Source organism: Microtus ochrogaster, chromosome 10 (genome assembly GCF_000317375.1).
Source record: "Microtus ochrogaster isolate Prairie Vole_2 chromosome 10, MicOch1.0, whole genome shotgun sequence".
NCBI classification, from domain to species: domain Eukaryota; kingdom Metazoa; phylum Chordata; class Mammalia; order Rodentia; family Cricetidae; genus Microtus; species Microtus ochrogaster.
The window spans coordinates 85,781,819-85,793,632 of NC_022016.1; the positions used below are offsets into that span (position 1 = coordinate 85,781,819).

Below are 11,814 nucleotides of genomic sequence, written 5' to 3' on the forward strand. Positions count from 1 at the left end.
TCAGCCAGTGGGCGCAGGAGAGTCAGAAGAGCAAAGAAATCTTGGTCTGTACAGTGAGTTTGAGGCCAGCCTGGGCTACTTGATGTCATGGGCAGCCCACCAGAAATGACCACTCAGACACCATTGGTAGCCAAGTTTTTAAAGGCAAAAACCGCCTCCTGATGTCTTGCTTGGCAGCTACAGGGGGGCTTTGTAGAAGTAATCAGTAAACTGAAGAACAAGCGTGAAGAGAAGAGGGCCCAGAACTCGGAAATAAGAATAAAGCGAGCTCAGGAATACGACAGCAGCATTCCAAAACGGGAATCTGCCCGAATGATTAAAAAATTTCTGGAATGTCACCCACTCACTGTGACTGATCCTATGGGAGAGCACAGATCCGTGACTGTGATCGGAAGCGCTCGCTGAATAAACAAGAGCTGGCCAAGAAAGAAATTGATGTGGTTTCTGCCCCAGCAAGTGCTTCCTCTGAGCATGAACCAAATTAAAAGTGGACTTGACAAAGTATCTGGAGAACCAGGCAGTCTTCTTCAACTTTGCCTTTGATGAAACAGCTCCCAGTGAAGTTGTCCACACGCTTGCAGCAAGGCCACTGCTACAGACCATTTTTGAAGGGGGAAGAGCAACCTATTTTGCCTATGGGCAGACCGGCAGTGGGAAGACTCAAGCAATGGGTGGAGACTTGTCTGGTAAATCCCAGAATGCATCTGAGGGGATCTATCCGATGGCTTCCGGGGATGTCTTCCTTCTTAAGAGTCAGCCTTGCTCCTGGAAGTTTATGTGACGTTCTTCTTGATCTACAATGGAAAGGTATTTGATCTGCTCAACAAGAAGGCCAAGTTACGTGTCCTGGAGGAGAGCAAGCAGCAGGTGCAGGCTGTGGGACTGTACCTGGTCAACTGCGTTCATGATGTCATCAAGATGACCAACCTGGGCAGCACCTGCAGGACTTCTGGACAAACGTTTGCCAACTCCAATTCCTCCTGCTCCCATGCTTATTTCCAGATTCTTCTTCGAGCCAAAGGGAGATTACATGGCAAATTCTCTTTGGTGGACCTGGCAGGGAATGAATGAAGGGCCGACACTTTTTAGCGCTGACTCTCATGGAGGGTGCAGAGATTAACAAGTCTCTCCTAGCTCCGAAAGAGCGCAGCAGGGCTCTGGGACAGAACAAGGCTCCCACCCTATTCAGCAAGAGCAAGCTGATGCTGGTGCCGAGGGCTCATTCCTTGGGGAGAACTCTAGGACTTGCACGATTGCCGTGATCTCACCAGGCAGAAGCTCCTGTGTGAATATACTTTAAATCCGCTGAGCTATGCAGACAGAGTCAAGGAGCTGAGCCCCACAGTGGATCCAGTGGAGACCAGCCAGTTCAAATGGAAACAGAAGAGATGGAAGCCAATTCTAATAGGACCTCACTGGGAGTCAGTTTCTTCAAGGGAGAGGTGGAGCTATCTTCCCAGATGTCCAGCTTTAATGAAGTCACGACTCAGATCAGGGAGCTGGAAGAGAGAGGCATGGAGGAGCTCAAGGAGATCAAACAGCAAGGACCTAGTTGACCTGAGCTCTCGGTGATGACCGATCAGCCAGACTATGACTTGGAGACCTTTGTGAAGGAAGCAGAATCTGCCCTGGTGCGGCAGACCAAGCACTTCTTGGCCAGGCGAGAAGTCAGCAAGGCCCTGCGACTGGCCGTGCAGCTGGAAGAGCCGGCTAGCAAACAAAGAGCAAGAAATGGCACCAATCATAGCTTCAGATAAAGATCTGTTTGGTGTCACACCAGCCTCTTCCCCTCCCCAACAAACTTTGGGCACCTTCTGACTTTGGTTAGGGATTAAGTTGGATGGGTTTTGGTAAGTACCAGGTAAGTGACATCAGGCCCAGGAAAGCTAGGGGAGGGATGCTGCTCTCTTCCTCAGTTTGGAGCAGGAGGGAGTGTTTGTTTCATGAATGCTCTTCCCCCTTTCTTCCCTGTCTGAGAGGAGAGCTGTTTGGCTGGTTTCCCTGGTGCAGCTCCCCTCCAGAACAGCTGCTGATAGAGACCCTAAGAGGCCCAGGCTTTGGGAGAGAAATCGATCCTTATCCAGCTTCTCCTGCCTTGGGCCTGTGGTATCATCCTCGGTCTGAATGTTCTCATGTTTTATACTTTCAGGGAAAAAAAAGTTTGTGAGACCTCTTTCAGTTTTTTAAGCTAAAAAAACCCCTCTATTTTCTGTTTTATGTATTTATGTAGGAAAAGCCAGGAAAAAAAGTACTGAGGTTGTGGTGGTTAATATCAAATTGTCAGTTTGACCTGTACTAGAATCATCTAGAGATAACCTTGTGAACACGACTGTGAAGTAGTTTCCAGACTGGGTTAACCGAGGCATAAATAACCCCTTTAAAAAAGCGTTTGTGTTAGATATTTTTGTCACAGCAAGGCAAAAGGTAATTAATACAGAGCCCAATGTTGGCACATACTAATCCCTGTGTGTAGTAGCTGCTAATGTTTGATATGTAAAGACTATAGGCGGAGTAAAGAAAAACAACCAAGGTCAGACAGTGGTAATGCACGCTTTTAATCCCAGCATTTGCAAGGTAGAGTTTGAGGATAGCCTGGTCTATGTGGTGAGTTCCAGGACTACACAGAGAAACCCTGTTTTAAAAACAAACAAACAAACAAGCCAGGCGGTGGTGGTACACACCATTAATCCCAGCACTTGGGTGGAAGAGGCAGGCAGGTCTCTGTAAATTCAAGGCCAGCCTGGTCTACACAGCATGTCCAGGACAGCTAGGGCTGTTACACAGAGAAACCCTGTCTTGAAAAATCAAAACAAAACAAAACAAAACAAAAAAAACAAAGAAAACAGCCTGGGTGGGGAGTGGCACACACCTTTGAGTCCTGTTCAGGTGAAAGTTTCACTCCAGCCCCGGCATCCATGTACCCAGAGTGTCTGGGATGTTCTGGTGGAAGATCCGCCCCAAATCCCCTCTCCTGGAGTTCCCCTAGTCCAGACTTTGTCCCTGAAAAAGCCCACCATAGGCGGCTCCTCCCTGCAGAGGGCATTAAAAAAACCTCATGGGTTTCCCTCATGGTCTTATCAGGAATATTTTGCTCAGAATAAACCTTGATTTATTAATTTGGTTGGATTGGCTTATTACATCAGTGGTGGCAGATTCCCAATAACCAGGGGTTCAACTTAACAAGTCCTAACCTTTTCAGGCAGAGACAGGTAGATCTGAGTGAGTTCATGGCCAAAGCAGGCCAGCCAGAGTTACATAGTGAGAACCTGTCAGGGGGCAGGGGCAGAGAAAATGGTCAGGGCATGAAAGATGGCCCAGACCTAGAGGCAAAATCCACTCACAAGTAGCTATGCCCATTATGGGTGAAGACCCAAAGACCACGACCAGAATTCTACTTGAGAGTCAGTATTAAGCTGGGCTGTGAATGCCTAGAGAGAAACACTTCTCACAGAGCAGCCCCGATTGCATATTCCAGAGAGTTCTTAAAGACAAAGAACACAGAAAAGCTACATCCAGGTTAGCAGATGCAGGGAAGCAAGCCAGCAATTTAACAAGCGCCAAGGAGATGCTCTCCGCTGGGGCTCTTCTGCCCTGAGTTCTAGGACAGGGTTGGGTGCCTTCCCACTTTCACATAGAACTTTTCAGGACAAGGGGCAGAAAACCAAAGATGGCTGCAGCTGAGGCAAGGTGGAGGAATCTTTGCTGACACAGTCTCCTCTGCCAGCGTGCAGTGGCATCTTGGCTATAGAGCCTCACATTAGAAATTTCCTTGAGAATCAGGCTGTAGGAGGTGGGAGGAGAACCCTAGCATCTGCCTGCACTGCCCTTAGTGGCCCTCTTGACACCCGTTTACAGGCTACCTGGGTTTTGCCTTGGAATCTCTCTGTGCCTTGTATTAACGCTAGAAAACAGGTGCGACAAAAAATTCGGAGGCAAACCGAGCTTAGCGGAACACCCACGACGCCACAACACTCAGGTTGCAGAGGCAGGAGGATCAGGAGTCAGTCCAAGGTCATCCTTGCTAGCTTGAGACCAGCTTGGGTTATAAGACACCGTCTCAAACAAAATAAACGAAACCAACTAAAAATTGGAAGAAAAAAAAAATCCCAACGCAAACTCACCCCACCTCAGTGACTGTTTTGTTCTTGGATAATAGGTGTGGCGGGAGGTGAATTCAGATGGCTGCTGGGGAAATCCATACACAAATTCCAGGTAAGATGTCAGCCCACAAGGTCTCTGCCTTGCTGTCACGTCCCCCACCTTAGTTTTGTCATCTGGGAAAGGAGGTCTCTCAGAGGTCCCTAAACGTGGGTTGGAAGCCGGACCCCAGGGACTCCTAATCCCACCTGCCTTCTGAACTTTGATTTCACCTAGACTGGGAACTTCCAGGTTCCCCAGGCAGGCACAGCTTGGGAGCCTGTGCTATAGGAACCCCATCACCAAGTCAACCCCTCCACTGGGGGAAGGGTCTTCTCTCCCTTTGAACATTCCAGGAATCCCCCCACTGGGGAGCAGGCTTTTTCCCTTATCTATGCAAACTATCAGTCCAGTTGCTCCATCCTCAGTGCTGCCCAGGGACACTCAATTACAAGTCAGGATCCCTTTGAAGCAACTCAGCGTTAGAGCTCGTGCCTAGCACGAACAAGGCCGTGGGTGTAGAAGACACAGTTCTTGTGCCCAGGGATAAGCACTAGGGAAACCAGGAGTGTTAAACCGGCAGGGTTGTGTCTTCAAAGGGAAAGAAGCATAACCTGTTTTCTGCCCGCCCAGAAGGCTAGGAGCAGCCGGTGGGGGTGGTTAATATCCCGGTGACCTGTGCACTACGTGTATGGTGAGACCACACCAGATCTTCCCCCAGATCCTTAAGATGTCACGCATACTTCACAAAGAGTTTTCGATGTAGCCATCCCTTATTTATTTATTGCGCACACAGGATTCTGTTTATTATCACCAGAAAATGTCCTCCGAATCGTGCTCTGCTTAAATATGCCTAAAAAAACTGGGTGTCAAAGTTTGAACCAGACTACTGAGACCTGTTGAAACTGGACTTCTGTCTGGCCTCTCATCCCCACACTCTGCTGGCCTGGTGTTTGCAGAGCCCCCTCCCCCACCCAGCCCCCCACGTGGATTCAATCCCAGCCCGGGGTAAACCTGGCTCAGTGGCGTTTGGATGGAAGCAGAGGAATCTGGAGTTAAGGCTACTGGTTTACACAGTGAGTTTGAGGCCAGCCTGGACTGTTTGAGACCCTTCCTCAAAATAAAATTTAAAATGTAAAACCCTCGCCCCTTGCTCCACCAACCCAGTAACGCGACCCCCAGGACCAGAAGCCTGTCTGGCTGTTCTTTCCACAGAGAGGCCTCAGCGTTCTTCGGAGGGTTGGTTACAATTGGACACTTTAAAAACATTCCTGTCCTTGAATGGGCCGGTGAGCCTGGAAGCCCTCGGGGTACAGACCTCAGCGAGCAGCCACGAGGGGAGGCGGGGAAAGGGGAGGGGCTAGGATAGAAGAGGGGGAGGCAGAGGCCACGGAAGCTCAGTCTCTCCTAGTCCAGGAAGTGCAGTACAATGGCGGTTTTTATGTTTCAGTAGGAGAACCCTGGCCTCTGGAGTTCAGCGCAGAGACTTCGTTGCAGGTATTTATGACCATCCCAAAGCAATCACGACTCTCCAGGGTAGAGCAGGTGTCAGCGTAAAGAGTCCCCATCTCTCTGGCAGATCCACAGTAGTCTGGGGTAGTTTAAGGATTGGCGCGTACGTCCTGAGAAATGGGTCGCAGACCTCAAGCAAACTTCGCGGAAGGCATTTGCACAAACCTGGAGAATTGGTGTAAGCCACTCACTGCCTGACCGCCTGGCTCCTTTTTTATTGTTTGGTTAGTTCTTTGTTTTTGAGACAAGGTCTCTCTGTGTATTTCTGGCTGGCATGGAGATCTGCCTGCCTCTGTGGAGGTTTAAGTGTGCCACTTTGCCTAGCACTTACACTGCTTCTGCTTTTTTATTTAATTTAAATTTTATTCGTTTATATTTATTATTATAGTTATTTATTCTTGGTTTCTAGAGACAGGATTTCTCAGTATAACAGTCCAGGCTGCCCCGGAACTTGCTTTGTAGACCAGGCTGGCCTCGAACTCTCTGAGAAATCCCCTTGCCTCTGCCTCCCGAGTGCTGGGATTAAAGGCGTGCGCCACCACCGCCGGCTCCTGTGTTTTTGAGACAAGGTCTGTTGTGTAGTCCTGGCTGTCCTGGAACTACTAGGTTCTCCTTAAGCACGTAGCAATCCACTTGCCCTGCCCACTGAGTGCCAGGATTAAGGGTGTGTGACTCCATGCTTGTCCCTGCATGGCCCGCCTTCCGCCCGCCTTCCGCGCCCGCCCAACCCCCACTCCCGCCTTTCAAGGAAATCCTTTTGCCTCTGCCTCCTGAGTGCTGCATTTAAAGTTGTTCCCACATCCAGCTTGCATAGCCCCCTATTGCAACCAGTGCAGTCTGCATGAGGCTGGCCCAACACACAATCTGTTTTGTTGTTGCTGGCTTTTTCGAGACAGGGTTTCTCTGTAGCTTTAGAGCCTGTCCTGGAACTCTGTAGCTCTGCAGACCAGGCGGCTGTGAATCCACAGGGATCCATCCGCCTGCCTCCCAAGTGCTGGGATTAAAGACGTGCACCACCACCGGCCAGCCAGTCTGCTTCACATTTATCTTTTTTTAAAGCTTTATTCTGTGTTTTATGTATATTAGTGTTTTGCCTGAATGTATGTCTGCGTCCCCAGTGAGAACCTGGTGGTTGTGGAGGACGGAAGAAAGCGGTAGAGCCTCTGGAGTTACAGACAGATTGGTTATCCCTCAGACTGTGGAGTGCTAGAATTTCAGGTGTAGGCTGCTACGTCCGGCAATGTTTGTATAAAGGAATGTGCTATAAAATAATGATCTGGGAGCTGGAGAGGTGGCTCAGTTGGTACAGTACTTGCCTAGCATACACAGCCCTAGGTTTGATCCCCAGCACCACATAAAACTGGGCATGGTGGCACATGCCTGTAATTTTAGCAATTGGGAGAGAAAAACAGGAAGATCAGACATTCAATTCTTGGCTACCTGGTAAGTTTGAGGCCAGCCTGGAACCCAAGTGATCTTATCTTAAAGTAATAATAATAATATAATTAAAAATATCTTTTAGCCAGGTGGTAGTGGCCCATACCTTTAATCCTAGCACTTGGGAGGCAGAGGCAAGCAGATCTCTGTGAGTTCGAGGCCAGCCTGGTCTACAGAGTGAGTTCCAGGACAGACTTCATAGCTGCACAGAGAAACCCTGTCTCAAATAATGAAACAAGCAAACAAAAACCCTTCTGAGACAGGGTTTTCCTGTAGGTTTGGAGCCTATTCTGGAACTAGCTCTTGTAGACCAGGGGGGCCTTGAACTCACAGAGATCTGCTTGCCTCTGCCTCCCAAGTGCTAGGATTAAAAGCGTGCGCCACTACCGCCCGGCTTTCTTTTTGTTGTTACTGTTTTTTTGTTTGTTTATTTTTGCAAAACAAAAAAAAATCTTTTAAACAGCCAGCTATGGTAGTCTACACTTTTAATCCCAGTACTCAGGAGGAGGAAGCAAGTAAATTCCTGTAAGTTTGGGACCAGTCTGATCTGTAGAGAGAGCTCCAGGTCAAGAATACAGAGGAGACCCGATCTTTAAAAAAACAAACAAACAAACAAAAAAACAAACCTAAAGAAACACAGTCATCATAATCAGTCTCAAAAATGTGACTGAGCACCTGGCCTGTTCTGAAATGGTGGATTGTCTGTCCTCCCCCACTGCTGGCTGGAGATGGGTGTGATGAAAAGCTGTTTTCTGGTGTCTTAGGGGGAACATTAACCCTCTGCCTTCACAGATCGCTGGCTCTCTACGTATATCGCGACCCGAAGACTCAGTTCCTGCCTTTGCTCATTGGTGGGTGGTACCATTACCTAGAGTATCCTGGTTACATATTCTGGTGACTCCATCAGACAGCTTGGGAACCCTCCGGTAAGTTGATGAGCTAATGAGGTGTCCTGCTCACTGCCAGAACTTTGGGGTCCCTGGTGGTCCTTTTCTGGAAAACTCTTGTCTCAGTTGGTACAGTACTTGCCTAGCATATACAAGCTCTGGGTTTGATTCCCCAGTGCCACAGAAATCCATTTATGGTAGCACGGGTCTGTAATTTTAGCAATTGAGAGATAGAGGCAGGAGGCTCAGAAGTTCAAGGTCGTCCTTGGCTACCTCGTGAGTTTGAGGACAACCTGGAACCCAAGAGAAGTTATCTATAATAATAACAATAATAAAATAATTTTTTTGTTTTTTTTTTGTTTTTTTTTTTTTGGTTTTTTGAGACAGGGTTTCTCTGTGGTTTTGGAGCCTGTCCTGGCACTAGCTCTTGTAGACCAGGCTGGCCTCGAACTCTCTGAGAAATCCCCTTGCCTCTGCCTCCCGAGTGCTGGGATTAAAGGCGTGCGCCACCACCGCCCGGCTAATAAAATAATTTTTAAAAGGTGTTTTGAAGACCCAGGGGAAGTGCGGTTGTGAGCCTCATTTGCAGATGGGGAGAGGTTGAGTGATGATCTGGCCAAAGTCCCAAGCAGTAGAAAAAGGACTGATTAACTCTTATAACCCTTGTTTCCCAAAGCTTCCAAAAACCATGGCCTTTCTCCCTTTTAAAACACAACCCAAACCATCCAAGCCCAGCTGCCACTTTCTCTTCGTCCTCTGTGTTGTCCACCCATCCCCACCAGCTCCCTGAGCCTTCCCACGCCTCTCAAGACTGCCTTCCCAACCACGTGACTGTGAAGCTGTCACAGGTGAGGAAGACGGGAACCGCCACCTTTGCTTTGTTTTGTGTAGCCCTGGCTGTCCTGGAACTTGCTTCGCAGACCAGGCTGGCCTCAGACTCAGATCCATTTGTCTCTGCTTCCTGAGTCCTGGGATTAAAGGTGTGTGCCATCATCGATTGGCTGTTAATTATTTCTTTATTTTTAATGCAAAAATAGCTATTGGTTTTTCAGCCTCCTAAACTGTTCCCAGCCAGAATCACTGCTGGAATTGAGAATGTGACCGTTGGGCCACAGGACACACTCCACCTTTGTTCCAGGGCCCTGGGTGATGACAGAAATCTTACCTAAAAAGCAGAGTAAGCTCTCGGGCTCTTAGGGCCATACTGAAGTTGTGAGGACACGGTGCAAGGTGCAAGGGGATCCTGCTTGGGAATGGATGGGTAAGGGGAATCATTGCCAGAGCAGCGGCTGTGGGCCTGACTTGGTTTCTGAGTTGAAGGGCGGGCTTCTTTTTCTTTTCCTTTCTTTTTTTCTTTTTTCTTTTCTTTTTTTTTTTTTGTCTGAGGGAGGGGGTTTCGAGACAGGGCTTCTCTGTGTGCCTATCCTGGAACTTGGTCCTCGAACTCAGAGAGAGATCTGCCTGCCTCTGCCTCCCAAGGGTGCGCCGCCACCACCTGGCTGAGAAGGGCTTCTTAATCCTTGACGTCTTTTCTTGGACATTGCCTTAGCATCATCTCCCTGCAGATCCATCAAGATGAGCTTCCAGGCCACACCCACACTCCTACATCTGGCAGTGCGGAGCCTGCTGAGGAACGAGGCCTTGGCCGTCTCTGGTCTGCAGGACCTGCCCGTGGAGCTCTTCCCACCGCTCTTCAAGGAGGCCTTCACCCACAAACGGTTTGTGGTCCTGAAGGCGATGGTGCAAGTCTGGCCTTTCCCTTGTCTCCCACTGGGAGGTCTGATGAAGATGAAGGCATCCTACCTGGAGACCTTACAAATCATACTGGATGGGATTAACATACTGCTTGACCAGAAGGTTCACCCCAGGTACTCTAGGAGGGAGGCTTGGGAGTCTAGGGTAGGGAGAATAGAGAACAGAGGGAAGCTTAGAGGCTTGTGTTGGCTTTGGGAGGATTTCAGAAGCCATTGGATCATTGCTGAGCCATCTAGGGCTTGAGTATTCAGGACATTTAGGACAGATATAGTTATTGTGATTTCTTTTATCATTTTTTTTAAAAGATTTTATTTATTATGTATACAACATTCTGCCTCCATGTATGCCTGCAGGCCAGAAGAGGGTACCAGATCTCATTACAAATGGTTGTGAGCCACCATGTGGTTCCTGGGAATTGAACTCAGGTCCTATGGAAGAATAGTCAATGCTCTTAACCACTGAGCCATCTCTCCAGCCCTCTTTTATCATTCTTAAAAAATAAAACCTGGGGATAAATATTAAGGTTATAAACTTGAGAGAATCACAAGTGTCTACTTCCCAGCTCAAAAAGGCCTCGCGACCCCTTGGCCCCACCTCTTTCTCCTCCGAGGGCCTCTTTCTCTTCTCGAGTCCTCCAAGGAACTCCATGATCCATTCTGGCCAGCTGAATGTGAATCCTGCCTCTCGAACCAGTGCCTGACTCCCTTGGATATCAGAGCACAAGCCAGAAAAAGTTCCCATGACACGTAGCTGTGCCTACCCCTGCCTCTTTCCATAGGCGTTAGAAGTGGGACCAGGCCAGATTAGAGAGGAAGGGTTAGAGATCATCAAGGTGAATAGAAGGATCAGAGAGGGAGGGAAGTGATGTTGGGAGTAAGAATCAAAATTGGTTCAGGCCTGGTTTCATAGTGCAAGCCTATAGTTTCAGCCCTCGGCCTCAGGCTACAATTTGGCCGAGACCCTATTTTAAAAAATGGAAAAGAAGTATGATGGGGGAAAGGTGGGTTCTTGTCTTAATTCTTAGACTTATTTCCTCAACAGTAGCCACAAACTGAGAGTTCTGGATTTGCGTGCTATGCACAAGGACTTTTGGAATGTGTGGGCTGGGGATGAGGCAGCTGCCGGCTCTCTAGAAGTCAAGCGTAAGAAGAAAACACAAGGCAGAGGTGCAAGGGTAGTGGCCAAGCAGTCGTTGAAGGTGTTTATAGACATGTGCCTCAAGCCAAGAGCCCTGGATGCATGCATGTCTTACCTCCTGCTGTGGGTGGAAGGGAGGACAGGCTTGCTGGGCTGTAAGAAGCTGAAGATCTCCACGATCGCTCTCCGGAACATCGTGAAGGTTCTGGAAATGCTGGACCTGGACTATATGGAGGAAGTGGAAGTGTGCTGCACCTGGAAACTGTCCACCCTGGCCAGCTTTGCTCCCTACATGGGCCAGATGCGCAGTCTCCGCAAGTTCCTTCTCTCTCATGTCTGCATCCCTGTCCCCATTTCCCTTGAGGAGAAGGGGAAGTTGATCGACCAGTTTACCTCGCAGTTTCACAACCTGGAGTACCTCCGCGAGCTCTCGTTGGACTCCATCTCCTTCCTTGAAGGTCAACTGGACCGGTTGCTCAGGTGAGGGAAGATGGAGAGCTTTTCCTGAAGACTGCAGCAAAGCCTTTTCTCTCTTGGAACAACTTAGTGATAAAGCTAGAGTTGGGGTGTCCTGCTTTAACAGTGGGGGAAGGAGCTGCAGGGCAGTGGGTGGAGCTAGACACACAGTGATGGTGCCAGACCCTGAGTTAGAATGGGTAATTTGAGTGAGCATACTCTGAGGGGCAGCCTACTGGGTATTGGCATTTATATAGTAGCCGGAATGACTTTAAAACAAACATCCATCCTATCCCTAACCTAACCACAGCTACTCATAGAAAACTAACCACTTGATCTCTCCCTAGGTGCCTGAAGGTCCCCTTGGAGACTCTGTCTATCACTGACTGCCAGCTTTCGGAATCAGATTTGAAGTCCCTGACCCAGTGTCCAGGCATCCGTCAGCTCAAACATCTGGATCTAAGTGGTGTCATACTGACCAACATAAATCCCA

The 11,814-nt window shown here is 48.8% G+C and overlaps 1 protein-coding gene and 1 pseudogene across 1 annotated transcript; both read left to right on the forward strand.

The window, feature by feature from the left end:
- Positions 1-1,757, forward strand: part of LOC102001637 — a 4,983-nt pseudogene extending 3,226 nt beyond the window's left edge.
- Positions 1,758-5,495: 3,738 nt separating this feature from the next.
- LOC102001916 (PRAME family member 12) lies at positions 5,496-11,810 on the forward strand (the record flags this gene model as incomplete). The annotated part of the gene is made up of 5 exons (XM_005353767.2): positions 5,496-5,634; positions 7,879-8,012; positions 9,539-9,841; positions 10,770-11,345; positions 11,669-11,810. Coding segments are annotated over exons 3-5 (1,011 nt in total), but the record flags the coding sequence as incomplete, so codon positions are not given.
- Positions 11,811-11,814: the final 4 nt, after the last annotated feature.